This window comes from Salvia hispanica, chromosome 1 (genome assembly GCF_029641045.1).
Source record: "Salvia hispanica isolate PSC_SH4W2 chromosome 1, Shi_PSC_v1, whole genome shotgun sequence".
NCBI lineage: Eukaryota > Viridiplantae > Streptophyta > Magnoliopsida > Lamiales > Lamiaceae > Salvia > Salvia hispanica.
In genome coordinates this window covers 65,227,040-65,253,881 of record NC_142692.1, presented here as the reverse complement: position 1 = coordinate 65,253,881, position 26,842 = coordinate 65,227,040, and the positions used below count along the sequence as shown (strand labels likewise).

Here is a 26,842-nt window from a genome sequence, read left to right as displayed (position 1 = left end):
TGGAAAAATCAGTTAACACCACAAGGAAGGATTGGAGTAAACGCCTTGACGATGCTTTGTGGGCGTATAGAACTGCTTACAAGACACCAATCGGGATGTCACCTTATAGGTTGGTGTTTGGGAAAATGTGTCACTTACCCGTGGAAGTGGAGCACAAGGCATACTGGGCCATTAAGGAAATGAATATGAAGTCTGTGGCATGTGAAGAAGAAAGGAAGCTGCAATTACAGGAGCTGGAGGAACTACGGCTAGAGGCATTCGATTCAGCAATGTGGTACAAGGAAAGAACGAAGCTCTGGCACGACAAGAACCTCCGGGTCAAGGAACTTCAGGTGGGGCGGAAAGTACTTCTATTTCAGTCCAGACTCAAGCTAATGCCAGGGAAGTTGAAGTCAAAGTGGGTAGGTCCATATACCATCGTTGGCCTCCGCGCACACGGAGCAGTGGAAATCCAGGGAAGTGCTCCTAACTCGGTCCCTTTTCTTGTTAATGGCCATAGATTGAAAGTCTATAGGGATAATTCTGAGCTATGCGTAGTGGAGGAAATACCACTACGTGCGCTCTCAGTTATCACTTAGCCAGACAAAGGAATATTCTCGATGAACTCCTGGGTCAAGGGAAATGTTATGTTTTTACACACTGATCCAGGGGATTCGAGAATATTCAAAGGTAATTGTACATAGTTTAATTGCTTTAGAAGACAAAGAAAATCCAAACAAAATAAAAATTCAAAAATTTCCAAAAATATTTTCGAAGACCCAAACTCAAAGGGGATTTATGTCTCGTACTTTAACCTTGACCCAGGAGTCTGGGGTCTTCATATTTTTTTAGGTCGCGGTCAAGGGAATCAATTAGAGGAAGAGTGCATGAAGGAGCAGTTGAGGAGGGAAGTTATAATTTGAAATTCAAAATGCCGACAATTATGGAGGAGTACGGTCGCTGATGTCATGCCTGCAACCGTCTCTCTCTTCTGTGTAAAAGATGCGAACCGACCTTCTCTCTCCACATAATAATTTCACAACTTGCTCCTCCCTCTCTCTACTGTCATTCTCTCTCTAAGCTTACAAACCCTAACCAAATCCACCGAGGACGAAAATGCTAATGAGGAAACCAGGACTCGATCAAGCTGCAGAAGGAAAGGAAGAGCTGGAGCAACCAGCGAAGAAGAAAGTGAAAACAAACCGCCCCAGTGTTCCACCACCGTCTGGCTCTCGCGGGAGCCAGCCCCAGAAATGAGCAATTTCCCCAGACCAAGTAAATTTTAGTTTTTGTGTTTCTTTTTCTGTGTTTTATTTCCATGCGTTGCTGTGTTTTATGCTATCTTCTCCCACTTAGCCCAATGCTTGGTCTAAGTGTGAGAAGTTCTATGTTTTCTGTTGGTTTATTCTTCTCCCACTTAGCCCGTTGCTCGGTCTAAGTGTGAGAAGTGAAATTGTTGTTTAATTCTGCATTGAATTCTCTGTTTTCCCCCCTTCACGACGATGGCTTGAGGACAAGCTTGAGTGAAGTGGGAGGGGGAGAGGAGTCAATGCAGTGTTATTATGCTTTGAGGAGTCGTAGGTCTAGGGGTGTGTCGCATGAACTAGTGGATATAATACGGCAGATTCCCTTAGGGAGAGCAATTGAAAATAGGAGGTATTCCAACTTAGAAGCCTGATTCTTTAGTAAGCCGAACCAATCTGAATGAAGCGAGAACGATAGTAAATGCCTTTACTTGCCTAGTTGTGAAGCCCTACTCTAGAGGTGAGTTATAAGCCTGTGATAACACTTAGAGCTAACACATGTCAAAAGTCTGCCACTGAATGCTGAAGGAAAAGAGAAAAGAAAAAAATAATAAAAAAAAGGGAAAGGAGAAAATATATAATCGCAAAAATTTGGAGGTATAAGCTGGACGAAGTCCAGAGGAGGAAATAAAAAGAGAGAAAAAAATCAAGGAGGTATAAGCTGGACGAAGTCCAGGAAATCAAGGAGGTATAAGCTGGACGAAGTCCAGAAAGAAAAAAAAAAAAAGAAAAAAAAGGGGGATAGTGACGGAGGATAGAAGGAGGAATTCTCATAACCCGAGGCTTCAGTGGTTTGGCAATAACTTAAGAGAGAATCGGTCCTAACATCCCTGGTAAGGAATGAGCGATCGAGTGAATCTAACAATTGGGGAAGTAACAGGCTATCTTGACGAGCTGACAGGTTGGCTAGGTAGAGGGGAGAAAAAGGCCTATTTGGAGGAGTGCAGCCTGTTGGATTGATCTTAATCTTGTGGGGACGGTTGCCTAAAAGTTGAAACCAGTTCATGCATATGTGTTTATATGTTTTCATCCTATGTGATTATGTACTTTTTGTTTTAGTGTCTAGCTTTGCCTCAGTTGTGTCTAGGTGTAGGAGTTTTGTCTAGAGTCTGTAGAGTCGGTCAAGGGGATAACCATGCTTGAAATTCGCCTTATTCTTCTTTTCTTCTTGTCTTTATACTTGAGGACAAGTATGGTTTAAGTGTGAGCAGTTTGATAAGGCTAATTTCATGCATTGGTTATGTAGTGAAAAACATCACATTTCTGCTGGATCTAACAAGTTTTGTTAAGCCAGGTGTGTGTGTAGCGCTAGATCCAGGAGATGCTGGAGGAGGATATCTAGCGAGGAGCAGGAACGGAATCACGAGGAAAAGCTAGAGGAAGGAAGCCAAAAGCTGAGGGCAATCAAGTCAATCAATACCTCGCTAGGCCCCACCTCGAAGCTTATAAATAAAGGAGTGCGCAACAAGAATGGCAGATCCGTCACACTCCACACACAGTCACGCTCTTAGCTCACACACACTAGGGAAATGGGGAATTGGGGGAGGTTTTCGTTTTCGTGAATTACGTATCAGTGCACCACCGTCCCTTGAGGGCGAAGAAACAATTGTTCTCTTAATTTCTGTTTACTACTCTGTTCCGTCTCGAACTTCACTTTTGGAAGTCGAGCTTGCTGTTTTTGTTGCTGAATCAGTTTATCCGTTCTATTTACATTTGATTTGCTTTGATGAAGTTAGATTTCGTGTTGATTATTATGATGCTTGCTATTTTGGTTTGTTTATTTGAGATGTTCTCTTGAATTTGTTGCTGAATATTTTAGGAGATTCGAGAATCGTGGTATTGAAGTTGTGTTCGGTTGGATTTTTGTTCGGATGCTTGGATCCGGAGTGGATTTAGCATCCGAAGTGTGGATCTGAACAGGGGAGGTGAAATTTGTGCATGAGATTATGGGGATTTTGTTCTGTTTGGTTTGCTTCGTCTAGTAGTGTGATTTCCGTCGTTGTTTCGTTTACCGTTAAAATTATGTTTCCAATCTACATCTGAGTTTGTTTTTCTCGATCTCTGCATTTATTTGTGTTTGTTGAAGAAGATGAAGTCATTTTCAGTTGGTGCTTTAGTTAGTTAGGCTGCAGATTCGATTCTGTCCGTACTTACCTTTTTCAGAGTTTGGTCCCCACTTGTTTTAATCTCCTTGGTCTAGAGATGTTCGTAGAAGTCCCAGATCTAGTAGTTGATCTGACTTAGTTCTTATACATAATTCATTTTTTGCCTAGATCTAGCAGTTAGCATAGCATACTTTATTTCCAAATTCACTTAGTTAAATTCCTCAACCCAAAAATATGCGTGGCAGCAGCCAACCCAAAAATAGCTTCCAAATCTCTATGCATGTACTATACGAGTCCATCCTTGTGGGATCGATCCCTACTTCCCTGTGCTAGTTTAGTATCTGTGGTTGAGGGTTTTGAAGGATTGTTTGCGTACCAACGACCAGACTTCCAGTCTTGTGAGTCTCTAGACCTTGTGATCTAGTTGATTTACTGGATCTAGGAAGTGTGTAATTAGAAATTGAAAGGATACAGCAAGCAGAAAATCAACTCTTCACGGTTATGTGAGTATCATAATTTGAGAGGTTAAAAAAATAATGAATCATTGATTTAATTTAGAATAAATGATATTGACCCAAGAAAAATGAAGAAAGCCAAAAGTTACATAATTTTCTATAAATACCAATACCATTAATAAAAAATGTGTTATCCTATTTGTGTTTGGTATGTGTGTGATGGCTACAGGGAGAGAGTATATCGGCAGGGGGTACGAGAGAATATGGTGGCGATTGGCAACGATGAATAAGTTTCCGGCGGTTTAAAAAAGGCGTGACAAGAGATTATTTCGAACAACTAACAGCATATCGAAGGGAAGCCGAAAATGCTTTTTCCACTGAGATTAAGCCTTCATCTGTATATTTTTAAAAAATTGCAATATTGATCTACAGTTGAATATTTTTTTTTGAAATTCTTTCATGTTAATGAAGGCAAATTACGAAAAGTCATGATAAGTTTTTATTTCCAACGGCTAAGAGCATCTCGAATGGCGACCAAAAACACGTATCCAATGAGAGATATTTTTCCAGTGATGTTAGTTCATATTTAAGTTTTTTCTTAATGTTAGTTTATTTTATTTTTTGTTAGTTTTGTTTTAATTTTTCTGTCCAGTTTATAATTCTTTTTTTACGAATATAGAAATTACGTAAGCTTCTAACTAACCATCTATAATATTTTGAAGCTACAACTTTAGTTTTCATGCCAAAAAAACACCTAAAGCAACAAAATGACGAAAGGAAGCAAAGAAAAATGAAGATCATAAACTATCACATTTGTTTTCGCGCATATGCATAAATCTTTAATTTGGAGAGTAATCAAGGATGAAAATAAGGGGGAGGAAGAGTCAGCGGGATATTAGAGTTTGTATTTTATTATTTATATTTTCTTTATTTTATTATTCTTATTATTGTACAATTAAGGTCGTTCACATATAGTAAGTTTTTTCATGTCTTACGAACTACTACATTCGTCACATAAAAATAGAAACTATTTCCATTTAGGCTCATCCCTTTAAAATAGAAACTTTCGAATGTTTATATGTATGGGTGTTTTTATTTGTTTTGTACATTATGTTTTATCTTTTATGATGACATTATTGTTCTTATCATACTTTTTAGTTGTATATTAAATATATTATACCATTAATTTTATATTGATAACATTTTAGTTTTGAAGTACGTATGTTTTAACGATGATATTTTTATTCGCTCTAGAGACCTATAAGTGTCATAATTAATAAATATTTTCATGGTAGTTTTATTTAAAATTTATTTAATTTTATCTCTTTTTAACATATTGTTACTATATAGTACTATATATTTTTTTATTTAGTTTATTCACAATGTCTAATTAATAGAATAAAAATACTATGTATCGCGCATAGCGCGTGGGCTAACACTAGTTCAACCTAATGACCAACATATTTTAGTCAGAATCAATTTACAAAATGAATAAGTAAAAGAGTATTGACCATAGGTTTGTGTTAAAATGACAACCCCCTTTAAAATGACAACGTGAGAACGTTTATACAACAATATTATAAACGCTACACAGCAATATTACAAACACTACACAACACAATCTATAGATTGCTGTATAGTGGTCGGATATTGCTGTTCAAGAAAAATTGTTGTACAAAGACCAGCATATTGCTGCCCGTCTTTTTCCAGATTTTTTTTTGCCACATGGCAGCTTATTATTCGTCCACGTGTACAAATGATTGGCTAGAAATGATGATATGATATTATTTTAAGGGGTGGTGGCACCCTAACATGCCCGCCCCATATATTGTATACATAACTAATAAATATAAAGTAGGCTTAATTAAATTTAATCAATCTTAATCTAATTATCACTACACGACATTACCTATCCAAACTAAACAAACCTAATATCTAATTCCACCCTCATCACCAACACCGAATTCTGATTCAGCGACACCCTCTCCACCGCCTACTTCCACCTCCTCCAACGAAGCGACAAAATCTGACCTCTCACCGCTGCACATCGATGCCTTCATCTGCCAAATCGCCTAATTTTTTATTACATTCGACTTAGATCAGTCGAACATCTCGACACCAACGAATAAACCCAAATTGGACCATCACCACCGAAATCGGCAGCCCCACGGAGCTTCACACACTCACCTTCACCAAGATCGATCAAATCGACTGGTAAAACCGAATCCGAGCGGTCGAAAACCTATAAAGAAATTTGTGCTTATTTTCCTTTCTATCGGCACTATTCCTGTTCCTGAATGTTGTTTAGTATTTGTTGATTTCAGCAGATTTCACCTTTTTGATGCAGAATTCACCTGCGTTAATAGTTGTTTATCGGTTAATTTTCTGTTTCGGTATTTTCTTGCAATATTGTGTGGTTTATTTTGGATGCATCTTAGTAATTTTCATTTTCATGAGGCGAGCTGAATTAGGGTAACTGGGATTTTGGTGAGAGTCATAGTCTAATTTTGTATCTCTTAAATCATTTATTAAATAAGTTTGTTGTTTGCATATTGCATGTGAAGTAATTGAGTTGCTTTGCAGGGAGTAAAGGGTTTTAGCTGTTGTATTAAAAAAGAGATAATTAGTTGTACAGAATGGCGTGTAAGGGGTTTTGGGAGTGCCTCTTGAAGCTTTTGAACTTCTTCTTGATGCTTGTGGGTTTGGCTATGATTGGATATGGCATATACCTCTTTGCGGAGTACAAGAACGCTGCTTCCTCTGGTGGTGATGCGCCCCTTCCCCCACCAAGTCAGGATCTTGTACAGCTTGGTCGGCCCATGCTGATAGCTGTTTCTTTGGCCGATAGCATTTTTGACAAACTGCCAAAGGCATGGTATGAATAGATGACCCAACTCTATCTTGTTCCTGCTGTATTATGCAAATGTAATGGTTTTCTCAAGTATCAGACTCTTCTTTATTAATGCATTTTTGTGGTCCATGCTTTAGATATTGTAAAGCTATAAAGGGCCTGGCCAAGTATAAAGCTCATGCAATTTTTTGGCCTATTAATGAGTCTGAAAATTTTACTAGTAATCATTGTAGAATTTGTCGCATTTTGACTCTTTGATAATATAATAAGTTTTCATTGGTTTGTTTTGAAAGTAAATTTGACAATAAATATCTTTGTTAGTTGTTCATTGATGTTTTCATGCATCAATTTTCTTCTGCCCACCAATCCATATACTTTTCCATCTGCTTAGATCATTGGTTCTTCTGGAAAGAAATTATTTGGCTGATATATATATTTTTTGATAGTTTTGTTGTTTTCTTGATTTTGCTATTCACTTGCTTACATTTTGCCTAATGTCTTTAATCAAGAGAAAAGTTGCATATAGGCTCTCCAGTATGTTGATTTTTGTTGTCGAGAATGATTATATTGACTTGACATGTGCTAATTGCAGGTTTATATATCTTTTCGTTGGAATTGGTGTAGCTGTTCTTTTTGTTGCTTGTTGTGGTTGCATTGGAACGGCGACTCGAAATGGTTGCTGCCTGACTTGTGTATCCTCCTAATTACTCTTGTTGGTTAAACCTACTTCTCTTTGATTCTATATCAATATATCAGTAATCTATTTGAGGGTGAAACTGCTTGGCTTCATGCTCAGGAGATTCTCTGTCATCTACAGAGCGCGATGATTTGTTAACTGTAAATCATCGTCCCTCGCCTTGGTATTTTCACTGGTATATAAATATCGAGGTACTTTCATAGTTGAGAAGAAGTATTATTAACAATATGCTGATTGCTAGATTTTGTTGTAAAATAATCTTTGTGGCAACTGTTGCAAGCAAGCTAGTGTGAAGAGTTCCTTAAAATTTTAGACATTATTTTTTCTTTGTTCTCCGAAAGATGGTTGTGTTCCTTAAGATAATTTAGTTTTCAATACTGGTCATCCTGTTGATATTGGTGGAGTTGGGAGCGGCTGCTTTTATATTCTTTGACAATAGCTGGAGGGAGGTTAGTTGAATTGTGATGGTTTATCTTTGACGTTGGATTTATTAGTTGTAAATTAATTTACGAGCAAAGCGTACAGGAAATTCCAACCGACAAAACTGGGAACTTCGATAAGATATATGAATTTCTGGAGGAGAATTGGGACATTGCCAAGTGGGTTGCCCTTGGTGCTGTTATACTTGAGGTAATACTACTGTTGACATATGCTTTAAATAAATCGAAATGATTGTATGCCCGTCTTTGCAAGTAATTCTGTTATTTGTGACTGTTTCAATTGCCACACCTGAAAGCCAACACCATAATGTATATATGTAAGAACAAATAATTGGTTTTAACTCTAAGCTTGTGAGGACACATGCCCACATAATTTAGGTAATAATGATAACATTTTCCCATTAGGGTTTTCTAGTGCAGGTTTAGCATGTGTGGCAGATATGATATTATGTTGCTTAGTGTAGACATTATAGCCTTGTTTCCAGGAATGAATGGTATTTAATTTCCCATCTATCTCAAATTTCTTGAATTTGTGTTTCACATTCAATCTTTTTTCCTGCATTTTTTCTTAATTTCCAGATGCCTTCTGCATCTCCTTTGATCTGGCCTGAAGTAGTTTTGTTGTTCAGATTATAAAAACTTGATAAACCACGTTGGTTTTTCTTTAATTTAACTAATTGTTGTGTAACTGCAGGCAATTATATTTTTGTTAGCTCTCATTGTAAGGGCTGCTAATAGACCAGCAGACTATGATAGTGATGAAGAATATGTAGGTCCACCAAGGCAACAGATCCGGCAGCCGTTAATAAATAGACAACCTGTTCCAGCCACCGGTATCTCTGCTGCTAATACCCTTGACCAGCGCCCCAGTAGAAATGATGCATGGAGCACACGTATGAGAGAAAAGGTGAAAATCTCTTATTCTGATTTAGCCATTGAATGACTAAATGATGTTTTGCTCCATAATATAGATGGTAGGTACGGTATAGCCAGGCCATGAACAACCAACCATCGCACTTTAAAAATTTGATAGGTTCGATCTCTAGTCTTAGATTAGGGCCTCCTAAAACGGTATAATACTAAAGTATTTTAGTTGTTCCAAAGAATCAAAACGGCCAGTTATTATTGGTTTTTTTATGCGATTTCACATAATAAATCTAAACTCAAACTGAACTAAATGAAGCGAAGTTTTTTTGGAAGTAGTGTACTTGTACTGTTACTATACAGAAGAATGAGATAAATTGAATTGATAGTCAAACTTTCTATTATAAGTATAAGTTAAAATAAGAATATAGGAGTATAAGATTTAGCCAGGAAAAGGATCTTGTATATTCTTATATATATATAATAGAAACTAGAAAGTTTGTCTAATTATCCAATTTAATCTCAAACTATCTCAACAAAAAAAAAAAATAGTTTGAATACTATCTTTAATTATTAATAGTGACTTAGTAATTGCACAAAATAAAATATAATGCACATTATTAGATGCTTAAACATTTTACATGATCTAATATGTATTCGGTTATTGGATGAAAGTTTCATGATGATTCATTTCTGTGAGATTAAATCAATTTCACTTTCATATGTTCTATTTCCAAATAATTTGGGGCATATGTTACTCCTCCAGTTCTTGAACATTAGGATAGACATTAATATTTGTAGCTGAGGTACGTAATAAGAGTAGCTAGCAAACCATAATTCTTGTCCATTTAGAAATCTTCCCAATCAAATCATAGTTATTCCACTGTAAAGTACTTGGATTTGTTGATAGCTTTTTATGTACTTCACATTTATAAGCATTAACGCATTTAACCCCCTTTCTGCTCTAAATTGAAAAGCTTTATGTGATGCACAGTTTTTAAGGGCTTTCTGTTTTATATTGTACTTCTTATTCTCTCAAAAGAAGAGATCTTGTAGTGGTTAACATTACAATGTCCTTGCAATTTTAGTCTTTGGTGCATAATTTTAGTAGTCTTTATATGCAAAACCGTCTTTGTTGATTCATAGTCTATGAACTTTTACACCCTAATCCAAGCCAAGCTTAGTTGGATCGTGATTGTGTCTCGAAGGTAGACTAAAGCCCAACCACAGACAGACATCCTTGTTTAAAACTATATTGGGTATTTTAATCTTCATGCTTTGAACCTCTCCTGGATATGTGACTCCCCCATGGAAATTGTTTTCAATTCAATAACATCTTGAATGATATAAATTCCCAGCACCTTGTTACTTGTATCAGTGAGTATTAAATTGCATTGAATTAATTTGCATGTGAAGTTAATCATTCGTTGCTTGTGAAACAGTATGGGCTAGATACTTCGGAGTTCACATACAACCCTTCCGAGTCGGGCAGGCACACGCAAGCTGCTGCACAACCAGCCGAGGAAAGGGGTGGCTGCATCATAATGTGATGTTGATGTTGGTTTTGCACGATTTGGTTTGTTTTGAACTGGATTTAAGTAACTGGTGTGAGATCTTGGTTTGTTTCAACCGGATTGTAAGTAATTGGTGTGAGATCTTTGTATCTAATGAGATAATACTCAACAGAAACACGTGATTTAATTTGAAGTCTTGTATCTTATCGAGAGTGATCATCATCATTTATCTTATCGGTTGAACAGATAATTTTCTTTGTGGAATGTGGCGCTTAGTTGCACTATTGAGCCAACTTCAAAACGAGCTTAAAAGAGAGGAATAACTGTTGTCTGTGTAAATATCATAGCATTACCTTATTACGATAATGTTAATCTTTGTGCAGAAAACCAGTGTGTTTTATGTTTAAAAAAAGAAAGTCCACTTCGTCTATTAAATTTTCTGAAATTGAATTCCTTACTTAGACTTCAGTTTTAGTTTTGTTCGCGGAGAAATCCCTTCCTTGAGTCTGCACTACTCTTCTCTTTCATTTATTTTCGAGGCTGTCCGAGGCGTCGCGGCGACGCTGGCCGGCATCCAACCTTAGAATTTGCAGCAGTAGCCCGTTTTTTCCTCTCTTTCTCTATATTCATTCAAGCCCCAAATACCAAAATGGAGAGAAGCACAATACTTGGATTAATAATCTGGCCCAAACTAAATTTCTCCCCTCATTCATATTTATACTTTCTTCTCCAATATTTCACCGAGATTTCCGGTAACATGATTGAGAGCGTGGTTTTCATCTCCTTGGTGTGATTGGGCTCAAGAAAAATGAAGTAAAAAGATGTGCAAAAGAATAATTATTTAACCCAAATGTAATTTCTCTCTCTATAGTCGATGTAGCATATCTCGTTCCCTAATTCCATTTGCATCTATTATAATGTTTGCAAAAATCAAGTACTTGACGGAAAAAGAACTTGCCTCTTGAAAAAAAAGTTTGGCCAGACACACAACGTATGAACAAATAAAGGGTAGGAAAAGTCGGGTGTTACATCAGTTTTGATCACGCATTTCTCGATCAGCTCGGCATCAATGGCACGGCTCTGCATCAGAAGCATCTCCAGGCTCGACAACTGCCGCATGTCTTTTTCCGTGCTCGAACCGGTGGACAGGATCATCGGGTTCAGCAAATTCCCAACTGACGAGTTGGATGGATGGTCATATAGGAGTAGAGCAGCACAGTCCTAGCAAGAAAAGAAGATATGATATCAGATATTGCAAGCATTATCATTACAAAGAGAAGATATCATATCTGAGAGTAAAAGATAGATAGAATCATCCAACAAGGAAGGATCCTTCAGTTTTTTGAAGTTGTATCTTCCATACTTTAAAGCCTCCTTGCAGAAAAGTCAAGCTTGATTACTTTCAACTAAACCGGAAAAGACAAATAACACGGAGTGAATGTAGGAAGCACCGAAAGAGAAGACTATGATTATTACCTTTATAAGTTGTGTGGAGTGGAGAAGAAAGTTTGCACATCCTGTAGTGATCCATTATATATTTGGGATATAAAACTAAAACCACCAATTCAATTAAGTGTTAAAAGAAGCATAAGATCATTTACATTTGCAATAAGGGGATAGTTACTGGCAAGCATAGAAAAGGCTGGTACGGAATTGGGGTTGCCGATGACCGGAATGACGACCGGAATTGAACCAACTCGTATAGAACTAGGAGAAGGAGATGAAAGTGAGGAAGAAGAAGCAATTTACATTAATTTGAAAACATGAGCCTTACAACTGAAAGTAAATCAGTAGCTGTGAATTAGATAACAAACTTGAAATGATTGGTCCAACTAACTCTAACTAACTATTCTTCACGCCACGTGCTGATATTCTTCACGCTCCCCTCGTGTGAATGTACTCATGCACACATGTTATTCAATTCACCTCGTGCGTTTATTCTTCCATTATACTTCTACCTTTTCATGCACCAAAGGCCATGTCAATGTTGCCATTTTGTATAGCTTACAAGACCGAAAAAGATATAAACTTTATTAGGATTGAATTGAATAGGGCTGATAAGAGAATGAAGAGTGAAAATCCCTAATTGACCTGACGAAGCTCAGTCCTGCCAGCCAAGTCATACATGGTTTTCTTGTCTCCAATTCCATCATGTGGTAGCGCTTCAGCAAGAAATTCTTAGCAGTCTCTCCATACTCAAAATGTTGTAGATAGGATAGAATAATCATGCCCATCATAAAGTTATCAATACTGAAGTTTTGAACATAAAATATGAAAGAGTATGTTTTCTAAAAGAACTTATGCATGGCCGGCATCATTTTACATATGGAATCTGTATTTTAGTTCATCTCTCTGTCTAACCTCGTATGCCTGATTAATATACTAAATAATTAGCTTAATAAACCCTAAGAGAAGTAAAAGGGGATGAAATAAAACAGGGGTCAGTTGAAACGTTAACCATAATATTTAATTCCTAAATACATTTTGTTTCTATTTTTCTAAATAGAGTAAATTGAATATCCACTTACCTTGATATCAAAGAGAAATATTTTACCAAAACTCGCCAAAATCCTAAATCAAAACACGATTAAGTAATAATTTCATTTAAAAATTAATCAATGGTACTGGATCTACGCTAACTGGTCAACTGGAACTACGAACTAATAGAATAAGCCATAATCATGCAGATTCAAAATAGAACAAACTAGATCTGCGAATTCAAACACTAACTAGCATGGATCTACGAAACAAGACATTAAACAAGCTAGATCTAAGAGATCCTAACAACTACAAATTGCGAAAAGCATCCAACAAACATAAACCAAACTCAACATGATGACATCCAACAAGAACTTCAACATAAACTCACATAACTTTAGATTCAAAATAGATCCAACAAAATCCAACGTCAATATTCCGCCACAGAAACACTCAAGAAATGAAACTAGAACGATGCAAAACATGAATGTAAAGATTGTATCTTCGCTCCTAGGAGCGGCGGAACCACGATTACAAACGAAGAACAACCGGACTAAGGATTTTCCCCCTCCGAGCCAAGAGGAAGAGAGCTTGAAACTGGAGTTGAGTGGATTTGTAGCTGAGAACTCTATCTAAGAAACTGTGTGACTGTGTGAAGCTATGAGCTAGAAGAGATCTCAAGGTGGCTCCTCAATTCTTCATGTTGCTCCCTATTTATAGGACGACTTGAGGCTCCAATCCTTAAGGTATGCCTTCCATGATTTGACATTTGTACCCTTAAAATAAGGGTTTCTTCGAGTTCTCTCTCATCTGTCCCACTCCTTGCACTGCCTGTTCCTTTTGATAATTCTTCTTGGTCAATTAGGCAGCTTTTCGGCATTCTCACTCCATTTCTGCTCAATCTGCATCTGCTCGGTCAAATTACATGGTCTACCTGATCCAACCGCAACCTGCATACTTAAACTCAAAGTTTGTGCATTATCTCCCCCATAAGCACGTAAATTCACCCACAAACCAATGCATGAAACTAGCCTTATCATCAAGGATTGACTCAACTTATTTTAACACAAGTAATACCCGCAAGTGTACGTGGCTAGTGTAGCAATTAGCAAGCAAGAGAATCGTATCCCACAGAGACAAATTTGTACCAACTTAACTACCATGAACAAATATTAGCTACTATCTAGACAATCGGAAAAGATTTGGTTTGTTCTAACACTAATAAATGCATATAAAAAACAAGTAATCAAATAAGAACAAGTATACAAGATGTGAAAAGATGATATGAAGCAAATTGTAGAACTCAAGGATCCGATGCACAATTCCAAACTCTTATCCAATCTATTTGCCCTTACCTTTTGGCGTCCCTAGAGTTATTAAGTCGATCACAATTATAGATTAACCCCTCCAAAAGTGAGAAACCTGTAGATTAGGTGCTAGGATTGAAGTCCCATTCTAATCTTAGGATTGAAATCCCCTTCTAATCCTAAATCTCTAACTCCCAAAAGCACGATGAGATCAAAGACCTCACCCAAAACCTCAACTCTCTCGAGTTCTATTGAATTAAGTTGTGAATTATTCTTATTTCCAGATTAATTATTTCATCTCTCGATTAATCTAATTAATCCTACACACAATCAAGTGGTGATCATGCAATTTAAAGGAATAAACCCAAGAATAATCAAATAACTACAAGAGGAAGGTAAGAACAAAATCAATTAGATAAAACCATGAAATTAGTGCATCATCACCAAGAATTCTATAAGAAAGGTTTAGCTACTCATGTTCATGGAGAAAACTAAGCTTTAACACAAATAATCCAAACAAAAACATGAAAGATAGATACTAACAAGTCCTGTGGAACGAATCTATGGAGTGAAGCTTCAATATTCCGATCTAGAGTCTTCAATCTTCAATTCTCTCTCTCAAAGGTGTTCTTGGGGTGTGTGTGTGTTGGTGGTCTGTAGGTGTAGAATAGATTGAATAGCAGCAACCCTAGCCATTTTCTTCTTTTTCTTTTAATCAAAAAACGTGTTTACTGCAAAACGACGCGTCAAACAACAGTACCTGGCCGGGTGTAATTATTGCAGGTGAAATGGACCCGATCGAGTCCCATTTTTCTTTCTGGAACTCCACGTTGTTTCCATCGTACCCGGCCGGGTGGAATTATTGTGGGTAAATTCACCCGGTCGGGTGAAGCGTTTTGATGCTTCGCTCCTCTGCACCACATCCGGATTTTGTCCTCTTTTTCATCTGTTTTTTCTAAAACACTCAACAAACACATAAAACTCTGAAAGGTAGAATAACTGGCTGAATATAGACAATCTCGAGTGATAAACTCAGCATTTAACACTTCAACAGACCAATTAAACCGATAAAAATATGAGTTTATCAGGGATTCACATCAAACTAATTTTTTCAACTTACTTTTATTTACAATTCTTAAAATCCGTGTCGGATCAAAATGGGACATGTACTGAGAGACGGAGGAAGTAATAAATAAAGGTTAAAAGTCCAGGTACCTGTTTTGATAGGTATATCCAATGGAACACTCAAAAGTTTTTGTGAAATAGGACAATTGAATTTACGATTTCTCGGTAGGGATCACCTCATACATTGTATAATACATTTTCTAATACACCATTAAGAAGTTGACAAATGGATCTCATTTTATGGAAATAAAAATTATTGCATTCCATGTGGATATTCTTTACATAAAATCCAACTTTTTCAAATTTCATTGTTTTTCATATTAAAAATAAAGAGAAATAAATTTACACTTATCAACTTAGGAATATTGAAATTGAAATTTTGGACCTTTATTATTTTTGAAAAACTGCTCATATGTCGTTGAGTTAATTTCAAAGTATAAATAAGATAACTGTACAAAATTTGAGCAATCTATACATATATAAAAGTCGAATTTTGGCGTTTTTTAAAAATATTTATAAGTTTTGTCCTTATTTTAAAATATTTACAAATTATGGGATCAATTTGAATACTACATTTCGAGCCTATACTCCATAAGTTACGGTGGGAGTTTTTCTTATATTCAACCATGGAATTGTAACTAGCATATACGTTCTAATTACTACCATTTATTACCATTACAACACTAATTATCATTATCATATTTATTACCATTACCATTACAATTATTCAATATTGAGATTAAAGAATGAGTGCAATTTACCACCACCACCCAATTAATTTGTTTGAATCATATCTATGAATTAATGGTCTATAATTAATTTATAATGTAGCACTGGCAGTTATAAACGATGACGGATAAAAAATCTGTTAATCCAAATAATTTTTATTAATGGATTATAATTTGAAAGGTCTTCATTTGTTATTAATTTAGTTTATCACAAATAATATTGGCTTAAAGTTACAAAGAATATGAAAAGGTACCCATTTTCTATAAATTTGGATTGTACAAGGATATTTTGCGAAAATAGAAACACAAAGATATTGAGTTCCACCAAGCCGAAAAGCTTGAAGAATTGAAGAAAATTCATTCTTGCTAGGGGCAACTTCAACAATGCTTCAACTCATTTTAGAATTGAATAGCTCCTCAATCATTCTACAAAGGGTATCATGTTTTCTTTTCTTTTTTTATGCTATTTTGTACAATATCTACGATCTGTTGTGTTGAACTATAACATCCCAAATATATATATTTTTTTCAAATTTCATTTACACTATTACTTCTTTGTTTGTTGAATAAAAAAAAGGGAGAGATGTCACTGTTTGAACTGACCAATGAACAAAGCTTCTGTAGGAAGATGTTTGTCGTCCGAAAAGAAGATGATACATGAATATTTGACGAAGAAGATGAGAATGATAGCTATCTTTGCTAGGTTAACATGTATTATGTGAAAGTTGGAAGATATTATTGTCCCCTAATATTTTATTTGTATATAAAATATTTCATTAGATTTATATACTCTTGGTATATACTCCTAAATTTTTTTAGTCTCACTTATTTTATTTATTCACAATATCAAGTTGATAGTACAAAAATATTCTAACTCGCGCATAGCGCGTGGGTTAACACTAGTAAAGATAAAGACCATCTTTTAAAAATTAATTTAAAAGTATAAATAAATTAACTGAAATGATAATATTCGTTGTAAATAAATATTAATAAAATAATTTTATACTTATGAGCAATACAGAAAATAGAAAAAAAAAATTATATTATATTGTAAATAATATAATAAAAAAATGTAACAAACAATAGAAAATGACATATACACGATGAAAATGTTTTGTGTAAATTATTACTTCTAGTACTATAATTTTGATGATTCGTTTTAATAAAATTGATACAAGTTTTACGTAAATTAATAGTACTAATATATATATGATTCGTTACAATAAAATTAATACGCAATACAAACTTAATTTGTAAAATAAATGTATAGCAATGAGTAGAAAATATCTTTTATGGCTTGATGATAAATTTTATTGCTATTATTCATTTTATTTCTATTATATTTAAATTTAAAAATTAATGAAATTTGGGAAAGTTGAAGTGCATCTTTTTATATAAGTATAGTAGAAGATATGTTAGGAAAGTTGTAATTAAAGTCCTTTTTTTTTTTTTTTTATTATAAAGAATATCCACATGGAATGTAATTATTCTACTTCCATAAAATGAGATCCATTGATCAACTTCTTAGTAGTGTATTAGTAAATGTAGTATACAATGTAAGAGGTGATTTTTCTTCCCTTTTTGTCCATCCTGAATCATACTTTCATGAATTTCCACCACGACAATTTCTGCTTTTCAAGAATATTTGTCTCAGGTATTTTTTACAAACTAGAGTAATCTCCATATTGTATTACAACTGTTGTATAAAATTTATTGCATGTAATTGGATTTAAATCAAGAAATGACTGTTTGCCTATGAAGATTATATTTGCCGATTATTGCTTGTTCAACTGGTTCATATGTCAAATTTGGAATTATGATGCTTTATTCATTGAAAATCATTTCTCGTGTTCATACACAACATAGGGATAATGTTGAATCTTGACTTCGTTTTCTCGAGTGATTCTTGAGGGAAAATGTTAAATCTTGCCATCGTTTTCCCATTAGAATCCAAAATTCTTGATGGTTATTCTTGATCCGTGTGCTTGTTTTGGTTTCGTGATTAATTTTTAAATAAAATCCACGAAAATGGTGGACTACTATTGTAATCTTAATATCTTAAAAGATGATAAGAGTTTAGGACAACTACTAATGCATATCCTTATATTGCCTTGTTTCCATTGTTGATTGATACATCAAAGCATTACTCACAGCCTTGAACTTTCTCTCCTGACAATGGATGCCGACACGGTGCGCCAATTTATTCCCAAGTGGCACAAAGGTGCCACCTGGAAGGAAGCCTTAGCCAGGAAGCAGAGCCGCCTCATGGCTGAGTTTTTCCGGAGAAACTCTTCCTCGAAGCCGGCAGATGCTCAGGATCAGAACACAGAGGTTCAGATTCAAGCAAATCTTTCACATGATTTGCTATACCAGATTTTCATGTTGCTCCCTGCCGAATCCCTCTTTAGGCTGCAGTTTGTGTGCAAGCAGTGGTTTGCTTTGATCAATAGCTCGATTTTTGTGACAAGTCATGCTCAGAAGTCCGACACGGTCTTGATATCTCAGCAGATGGCCTTTTGTCCTAGAGGGAGTGTGGGGAAGCCAAAGGCCTACTTCCATTTCTTGAGTTTGGATGACTTGGGGAGTAGTTTTGTGGAGTCGAGTGTGAATGATTTGGATCGTGTTCTAGCAAGCTATGGTGGCTTGATCCTTGGAACTAATTTGAGGAGGAAGAGATTGGTGCTGATGAATCCTATGACAGGGAAGTATGTTGATCTTCCATTAGGTGTTTTATTACTTTCATGTAAGCATCTATATAAATCATTTGGTATAGCCTTTTGTAGTGAGACGAAAACATACAAAGTCGTGCACTTGTTTTATGGGCATCTTGGGGGTGTTGGTTGTGAGATATTGAGCGTTGAGACGAGGAAATGGAGGAGAATCACGCGGTGTCTTCAATCGGTACAGCTGGGGGAAACCATGTTGTCTGTGGGCAGATCAGTGCACTTGCTAGGAGATGGAGATTGGTATGATTGCGTTGTCTCCTTGGATGTGTGTGATGAGAAGTTTGTCGCCAAGAAATTGCCCGTGGAGAGAATATGGAAAGATATGCTGGTTGAGATGGGAGGGGATCTAGGATTTGTGAGTCATGTGAAGGGTAATGCATTGGAAGTGTGGATTCTGAGTGAGTTGGAAGGTGAATGTTGGATGAAGAAATGTAGGATCGATTTGAGTGGGGATTTTGCCTACTGCATCCCGATTTGTAGCCGGAGGGATGGGAGTGAGATGGTGCTGGAGTGCCACAGGGGCCGATTGTGTGTTTACGACTTTGGTAGAGATGAAACGAGGCTCATAAGTTCAGGATCATCCAGTGGTGGTGGTGGTGGTGATTATTTTGATTATGAAAAGGAGATGAGGCCATGGTCTGCAATGACGAATAAGATTTATATTCCTCACCTGAACACTCTTGTATCATGTGGTGATCAAAGGGTGATTACCTAACTGTCAAAATATGTAATCCTGTTGAGAATTCTACCCAATTCCAATGATTTCAAAGTGAATCTTAACCTCAACAACTTGTTTTTTGCTATTAAGTTAGGCCTAATGGCCAAAGTATTAGGCCTAATGAGACCTGCTTTTTTACCTATCTCCAAACTATGGTTTGGAAGCATTTCAGTCCATTTAACAAGCTAGGTAAATTGTGAATGATTTTCAACAAAACAATGTCTAGAACAATTTTCTTAGGATATTTTTTGCATCTTCTTGGACTTATCAACTGAATTGTTTCTCCTTTCGCTTGTTGTTCCTTTGCAGCGCTCCAATACCTCGTGCAAGTTTGATGCCTTTAACATTTTATTTGTGATTTAGATGGTTGCCTTTGATTGTTAATAGAGACGACTATTTTATTAAACCTAGTATTACTACTCCTTCCATTCCGTGTTAATAGAGACAACTATTTTCTGATACTGAACTGAAATTTGGTTACAGATGTATCTGCTGCTGTGATCTAGTTGAACGTCTACGAATAATGAATCTATTTTTGCCCTTGGTTTTGTTATTTCTTTATTCATCTATGATCTCATCTTTATCAGTTTTTTAATTTGAATCAAAAGATGAAGTCATAAATCAAGAAATTGCAAAGTTGAGGTTGTAAGTAATAATCTATGCTTATTTGAAGAAGGTTTCTCCTTCATCTTAGATTGTTACATTGTTATGCTTATACAGTGATGTTTAGTTTCATCTGTTAATTATAGTGATGAAGAAATCCGCCACGGGTGGAAAGACTAGCTTGCTGAAGTGGGCGGAAGAGAGAATGAAGTCGAAACGGGAGCTCGAAGAAGAGAAGAAAAAGCAGCAGACGAGCAAGGAGCCTCATGATAGTAGTCTGGTTGCTGTGCCTTATCTCCTGAAGACTGCATTTTCCACATAAATGTCCGGCTTCCAATCGCTACTATCATCGAGGTTTGTCTTTAAGTCCTGGTACCGGATCGCCAATTGTCCTGTTTTTGTCGATTCCCATCTGCAGCGATCAACCGTTGGCTTGATATATTTGACACCAGCTGCGAAGGTTGCCTCGTCTTCTAATGGTGCGAGCTCATCAGCTGTGAAAAAAAAACGAGTTTAATGTCGATGCCAATGTTTAGGGCTAGACTCTGTTGCTGTACTTCACAGTTCACTGGCACCTTTTCAGTCCACGTACTCAGTTTCCTAACAAGTATTTGGAGACCGGAGGTGCCAAAAGCACGATAAAGGATTACAACGTGACTTGCACCGGCCATCAAGGCGACGTGCAATTAGGGCGTAGGTACGGTATAGCTTACCGAAACCACCATACCGTATACCTTACCTTAAATACGATATGCGAAAAAGTCATACCTTTACCTTACCAAAGTTTTCGTATACCGAACTTCGGTACACCTTATTTTTGGTATGACGAATTTCCATACCAATACCATACCTCATTTTCGGTATACCGTACCGAAGTTCGGTATACCTTACTTTTGCGGTATATCTGACTTTCAACATCAATTAAAATAGAAAGTTAGAGTATTTAGGATATTATTTATATTTATAATTTTAAAAATAAATTAAATATAATTTATTCATAATTATATTTATATTTCACAATAGATTTTATAATTTAAAAATATCTAAAATATATTTTATATATAATTGTGTTTATATTTTTGTGGTATATACCTTAGTTTACGGTATATACTTTAATTTACGGTATATACCGAATTTCGGTATGCAGCGGTATACCGCGGTATTTGAAAATTCATACCGTTACCTTACCGGAATCTTTCGGTAAGGTATCATACCGTACCAAAAGTCACGGTATACCGAAAATTCGATAATTTTCGGTATTTTTTCGGTACAATAAGGCCGGTATTTCGGTATTTTTCCCCAGCCCTACGTGCAATGGCTTGATCGTTCTTGAAAAGGTTGTGAAGGGGAGAGGGCTAATCGTGCTGAACCCTGTCACAAGGGAGGTGGAAACGGTTCCTTTGGGGGCCATGTGTGCCCCTCACCACGAATCGTATGGAATGACATTTTTCCGCGAGTCGAGCAGGTACAAACTCGTGCACTTTTTTCAGGATGCCTCACACGCGCATCGGGTGTGAGATTATGTACACCGGGAGTGGGCCATGGAGAGTTGTTGAAGGGCCGCCTCATGGATTCATGGGCTGGTTAGGATATCCCTCGGTTTCTGCCATAGGAACTCTGCATTGGGTCCCCAACGTTGATCATAACGAGCACATCATGTCTATGCCGTTGAAGGATGAGGAGTTTGTCAAGATACCTCTCCCCCAAACTGGTGGGATTCATGACCGCGTTCTTTAAATAGGCGGGATGTCTTGGATTCGTGTCTCGTGAGTCGGCTATCCGGATTGATGTGTGGATCTTGAAGAGTTTGGGAGGCAAGGGTTAGGCGAAGCAGCACAGCGTCGTGTTGGATTGCACGAGAGATATGGTTCCCCTGTATTGGTGTTCGAGCATGGTGAGCATCTATATGCTTATGATCGACGTCCGCAGGTTATGAGGAAGGTCGAGGCGAAGAACGAATGGCGCCCTCCGCCTGGCTGCTATTTTCCTCATGTGAATAGTCTCATCTCATGGAGGATCTAGCAAGAACTAAAAAATGTTGGTAGAGTGGCGAACTCATGACTGAGTGGCACGTGTTCGAATCCCACCATCCGCACTTAAGGTTGTGGCTGCAGATACTTTAACAGCTTATGGAATAATAAGTCAGGTGTAAATGTGTATTGGTGAAATGAAACAATCTTTAACCACAATATCCTATTTTTTTACATACACCTATAAGAAGCAATCTTTAACCACAATATCCTATTTTTTACATACACCTATAAGAAGCAGAGTTTTCATAAAAATGGACAATTTTTACATACAGTGCACAAGATGGGACATTTTAAATTTCAACTTTAATATTAATCTCCTATCAATCTAAGATTAACAGTCTGGTTAATATATTCATTTTACAAATTTGAGGCCCTAAGCATTTGCCCCCTTGGACATACAGAAAAAGATGATTTCACGAGGGAGGGAGTTGTTTTATCTGTCCATTAACTTAGAAACAAATTTAGATACAATTCCTGAGTACAAAAAATATGGTTCATCTCTCCAAGTTGGTAATTAAATTAAATGAATTAAGACAAAATTCATTCAAAGCTAATTGCTAAAATTTTAATTTGAAGTCCATCTGCTGACCATAATACTACATAATCTCATTGATCAGTAGAAGTGGAATTGGAGGCCACCCAATATTGCTTCACTGCAACCAGTATTTTCTCAGGGACGAGAGGGCCGTCTTCATGATCCACCATTTTTATATCCCACCTCATCCCTCCGGCAATCTTCATCACCTTGTTTATCACATCCACTTCATCCCGCACGATCACCACCCCTTCTGGCCTTAAAATACGGTCCATTTCAAGGAGTATGTCTTCAAATTCACACCTACAATGCTCACACCAATCCAGATTGAGAACACAAACTTCGTGTTACGCTGTCAGAAGGGGTTCGAGATTTCATTTACAGTATACTAGGAGTATATCTTTACTATAGTATAATATTGGATGCTTACTAAATTGACACATTTATGAAGAAAAGCAATACACACAATGTTTATGCAGTTCGTATCGATTAGTGAATCGCTTACTTGTCTTGATATAATTTGAATAAGCCACTGGCGTGAATGAGGTCATATGTTCTTGGATATGTCGAGAACCCTTCACACCTGAAAAACAAAGAAAGAAACTTCAACTCAATGATTCTTACGAAAAGATAAAAATGTCTTGTTTTTAAATGGCGAGTGAGAAGCAAGAAAAAGGTGGAAGGAGATACCAATCATGATACATGCCGATCAATCCTCTCTCATAAACGACCCCCAGGGTTTTTTCAGCGATTATGGGAACAGCATTCATCACCCAAACTTTCGATGACTCCAAGGCTGCTGCAAAACCTCCAAGCCCAGCATTCATATCCATAATGTTTCTATATCTTGTGGTGCCGAGCAATCTAACAATCCTTTTGTAAGCTACAACGTGCTTTTTCCAAAGTTTGTTGTCCTGTTCGTAAGATTCGGATGTGACCCCGGGAACCTCACCATTTCGTACACGAGGTGGAACAGCATAAAGCCGAGCTGGAAACTTCTTCAACTCTCCTCCTGCTACTTCATTAGGACTCTCCACCTCCGGGAAGGGTGTTACACATGTCTCCATTTTCTTATACCTTGAGAATCATGACGAGAAAGTACAAACAGAAACAAGTAGAAGTCAAGTAAACAATCATATTTCTGGTAGATGTGAAAAAAATGATAAACAAATTTAATTTCACTAGCTGATCTGTTCTTTTCAATGGTTTCTTTTCGTTAATTTGAAATTCATAAGGAAATCATCAACAAGTCATAGGAAAGCTGACATGCCGATAAATTAAGCCATCATTAACCATTCCTTTACACATGTTTAAATTGATTCTAGAGGAAACTAAGTGAATATCAATCATCACGCATGAACATTCAACTTAAATAAGTTGAATATGCAGTATGGGTATTTTGCTGTGAATTACTCCATATCACATATCCTTAACATGCAGCAGATGAAGCTTTAGGGTCAATACAAAACTGTGAATAGCGAGAAATAAAACAAACACAGAATGGTGAATAAAAAGTTTATGGTATGATTAACTAACCATAAGTCGTCGGTATCTGAGGCTTTACTACAATAGTTAGTTGATTTTCTTTTGCAAGACTTTGCATTGATCTTCTTCCTAAAGATAGCAATATCTCCCTTCTCATACTTCTTTTCCCAGCAAAGGCTCTTAGCCAAATCTTCTATGCTCGTCTGTTCGGCCTTTAAATCTTCTTTTGTCCTCTTCCACGTCTTATAATATGTCTTCCAATTGATCGGAGGACCAGACAAGACCCAGTATCCCCCAGGTCTAAGCACTCGATCAACTTCCTTCAAGTACATGCCATCTACATATTCGAAAATCATTTCAACTTGCCAAATAGATAATAATCCTTTTACAGAAATATAATAAATATTCTGCATGGCATTGTACATTGGAATTTCGGAATCTAAAAGATCTTTTTTTGATGATGTACAGAGTAAGATAGATGTCTTTGTGAAAGCTTAGAGTCTTTGGAAATTTCTTGACAACAGGTTATAGAAGTTATTCTTGTAGCAATTTGAAATGTATATCAAAGTGTTAAAAGAAGCAGGAACATAACAACAAAAAAGTATTTACGTACTTAGATATGTGAAATAACTAATGCTAATATCACTGGTTTAAAAAACCATATCTGTAAATGAAGTTGAAAGATTTCATTCTATCTATATATACACATATATGTGCCTGAAGGAAAGGTTACAATAGCGCACACTGGCATCTCAAAGTAATAAATATTCGTGAAATCATCAATTATCTGAAATAGTTTTGCTTAAATGCTAAATATTGAAAAACATTTATCCTACTGAATATAAAGCATAAAAGCTAAAATACTCTTTAAGAACTCTACTGGTTTGTGTAATACCGTTGGAAGCCCATTGTATTAAGCACCTCGAACATTGTGCCATATCAAATGATCTGGCCGGGTAAGGAAGTTTTATGGATCCAAGCACCCCAATGATTGCAGGCACGCCTCGCTCCAATGCGAATTGCACCTGCGCCTCATGGTTGTCCCTTGGTGCAAACGACATTGTCAGCACATTTCTTTTCAGCATATAAGCACCCCAGCTAGCAACCTAATTGAAACAAGTTAACTTTTCAGAAGCTACCAAAAATCGGTTGTTAGCTTTCAACCAACAACGCCTATATTCGAAAAACACAAGTGATATTTGTGTACTAATTCCAAACTATAAAATCCTCATCAAGTTCTACAAACTGGGATGATAGCGAGTAAAACATATTTACTGCCACAATAGAGCTCCAACTATTAGGATTGCGCGTTACTGTACGATAAAAGCAAAGTCAAAGAAAGTGAGAATGAAGGGAACATACTCCGCAACCAGTATCCAGAGCTGTTCTGACTGTGCCGTCAGCTATTGGAATGACTCGTGCAAGCTCATCAATATACGCATCCGCCCCTTGAGGAAACATCGTCCCGCCTCCTGGAAATTTGAATACATTACCCTGATACTCAACCCAGTTCTGGTTAGCCTTCTCAACCGTCAAGCTTTTAAAAGGGACATTAGCATAATAAACGTAGTCACGGCTCTTTGGCCAAGGGAAAGGACTTGTATAGCCATTGGGCGCTGGGATCAAGCAGCGCAGTTTTTCTTCCTGTGGTGGGCAATGCCTTTCTCGATAGATCATATTTTCCCTAGGGAATCTCATGGCCCGTTCTTGCTCTTGGCAAGGAGTGTAGTCAGTGAACTTAGCATCACATGGCTTGAAAACTTTGGCTTTGGGCTCAGATGATTTGATGGAAGCCACATACTTATGATGGCTCTCGAAGTCCAGAGACGGAGAGACATTGCAGTTTGCCTGCTGCTTATTCATCTCTATAGCATAACCATCGCCTTTACCAAAGCCACTCCTCTGCCACACTCCCAACAAGTAAAAGAAACTACACAGAGCGATGACAACGACTATGGAGAGCCGGCTTCTCACTTTATTGACCGAAGAATGAACCTTTGGTGCCATGATTTTCGCTCAGGACAGCATCAAGTAACTCACAAGTCCCTACCATGAATCAAATTTAACAAATGGCACATGAAATGTCTAGAAGCAAACATTAATGCAACAGATCAATGAAGTAACTCAGTAGATTGAATCAACTACAAGGATTCACACAAAATTTGAAAGCTTTTGGTTCATGGTCCAGCTTTAATTCTAATAGAAACAGCACAGAATAAACAGCAATCCAAGTATGTAAAATATCGATTAGATCCGAGTTCGAAAAATGCTTTCTTGCATCAGAAAAAGTAACTAAAAAATCAATGCTACTGCAAAAGCTAAACTAGAACAAGCCTAATTCGATCTCGACAAACACCAATTCTGTACCAAAAATAGAAATCGAAAAAGGCAGCAGACCGGAAAAGAAATGGGAACCAGAAATAGAAATCGAAAAGACAGCAGATCGAATTTAAAGACAGTTACTTTAAAGAATCTGTTTGATTAAGCTCAAGACTGCTGTTACCTGAAAGCAATCAAGCGCTCTCTTTCCCACTGAAACACTGATTGAAGCCACAGAGAGTGTTGTAGATGTTGTTGAGCATCGAATGTGGGGCACGCCCTCTCTGTCCCAAGATTTGATTTTTTAAATTAATTTAATCTCACCGACTCTCCAAATGTGCTAAATCCTGTGTTTTTTTTTTCTTTCTAAAATAGTGAATAACTAATTGAATGATATTTCCATACATCAACATAGCAAAATTAGACTTAGATGGTTTAATCATTAATGAGACTTAGTACTTATTATAATAGTCTCCCTCATAATCAAATCTGCTAGCACCAAACCGTGGTATAATATACTTTTTATTTTCGCCAGTTCATGAATTGCTTTTAATATTTGATTATCAGATAACCGAT

At 36.7% G+C, this 26,842-nt stretch overlaps 3 protein-coding genes and 1 pseudogene across 7 annotated transcripts; 3 read left to right on the top strand and 1 right to left on the bottom strand.

Annotated features, from left to right (window-relative positions):
* The first annotated feature begins 5,766 nt into the window (after window positions 1-5,766).
* On the top strand, window positions 5,767-10,415 carry LOC125222561 (tobamovirus multiplication protein 2A-like). 4 transcript variants are annotated; one of them, XM_048125243.2, is made up of 7 exons: window positions 5,767-6,057; window positions 6,479-6,718; window positions 7,287-7,386; window positions 7,760-7,840; window positions 7,917-8,021; window positions 8,526-8,738; window positions 10,138-10,415. In XM_048125243.2, the coding sequence occupies exons 2-7, from the start codon at window positions 6,480-6,482 to the stop codon at window positions 10,243-10,245; spliced, it is 846 nt and encodes a 281-aa protein (XP_047981200.1). In that variant the 5' UTR covers window positions 5,767-6,057; window position 6,479; the 3' UTR covers window positions 10,246-10,415. The 4 variants fall into 4 exon arrangements, with proteins under 4 accessions (XP_047981200.1, XP_047981199.1, XP_047981198.1 ...); XM_048125242.2 differs by having other exon boundaries at window positions 6,471-6,718; XM_048125241.2 differs by having other exon boundaries at window positions 6,427-6,718.
* Window positions 10,416-18,006: 7,591 nt separating this feature from the next.
* Window positions 18,007-20,117, top strand: LOC125217615 (F-box/kelch-repeat protein At3g04660-like). Of its 2 annotated transcripts, XM_048119141.2 has the most exons (2): window positions 18,007-19,276; window positions 20,041-20,117. In XM_048119141.2, exons 1-2 carry the CDS (start codon window positions 18,023-18,025, stop codon window positions 20,041-20,043), a joined length of 1,257 nt encoding a protein of 418 aa, XP_047975098.1. In that variant the 5' UTR covers window positions 18,007-18,022; the 3' UTR covers window positions 20,044-20,117. The 2 variants fall into 2 exon arrangements, with proteins under 2 accessions (XP_047975098.1, XP_088918707.1); XM_089062581.1 differs by lacking the exon at window positions 20,041-20,117 and having other exon boundaries at window positions 18,007-19,353.
* Window positions 19,993-22,006, top strand: LOC148934408 (F-box protein CPR1-like; annotated as a pseudogene).
* Window positions 22,007-22,338: 332 nt separating this feature from the next.
* On the bottom strand, window positions 22,339-26,604 carry LOC125222679 (putative methyltransferase PMT14). Its single transcript, XM_089070033.1, has 7 exons — window positions 26,451-26,604; window positions 25,310-25,993; window positions 24,843-25,053; window positions 23,999-24,284; window positions 23,153-23,539; window positions 22,968-23,045; window positions 22,339-22,765 (listed from the first exon to the last, which is right to left on the bottom strand). Exons 2-7 carry the CDS (start codon window positions 25,952-25,954, stop codon window positions 22,534-22,536), a joined length of 1,839 nt encoding a protein of 612 aa, XP_088926159.1. The 5' UTR covers window positions 25,955-25,993; window positions 26,451-26,604; the 3' UTR covers window positions 22,339-22,533.
* Between the last annotated feature and the right edge of the window lie 238 nt (window positions 26,605-26,842).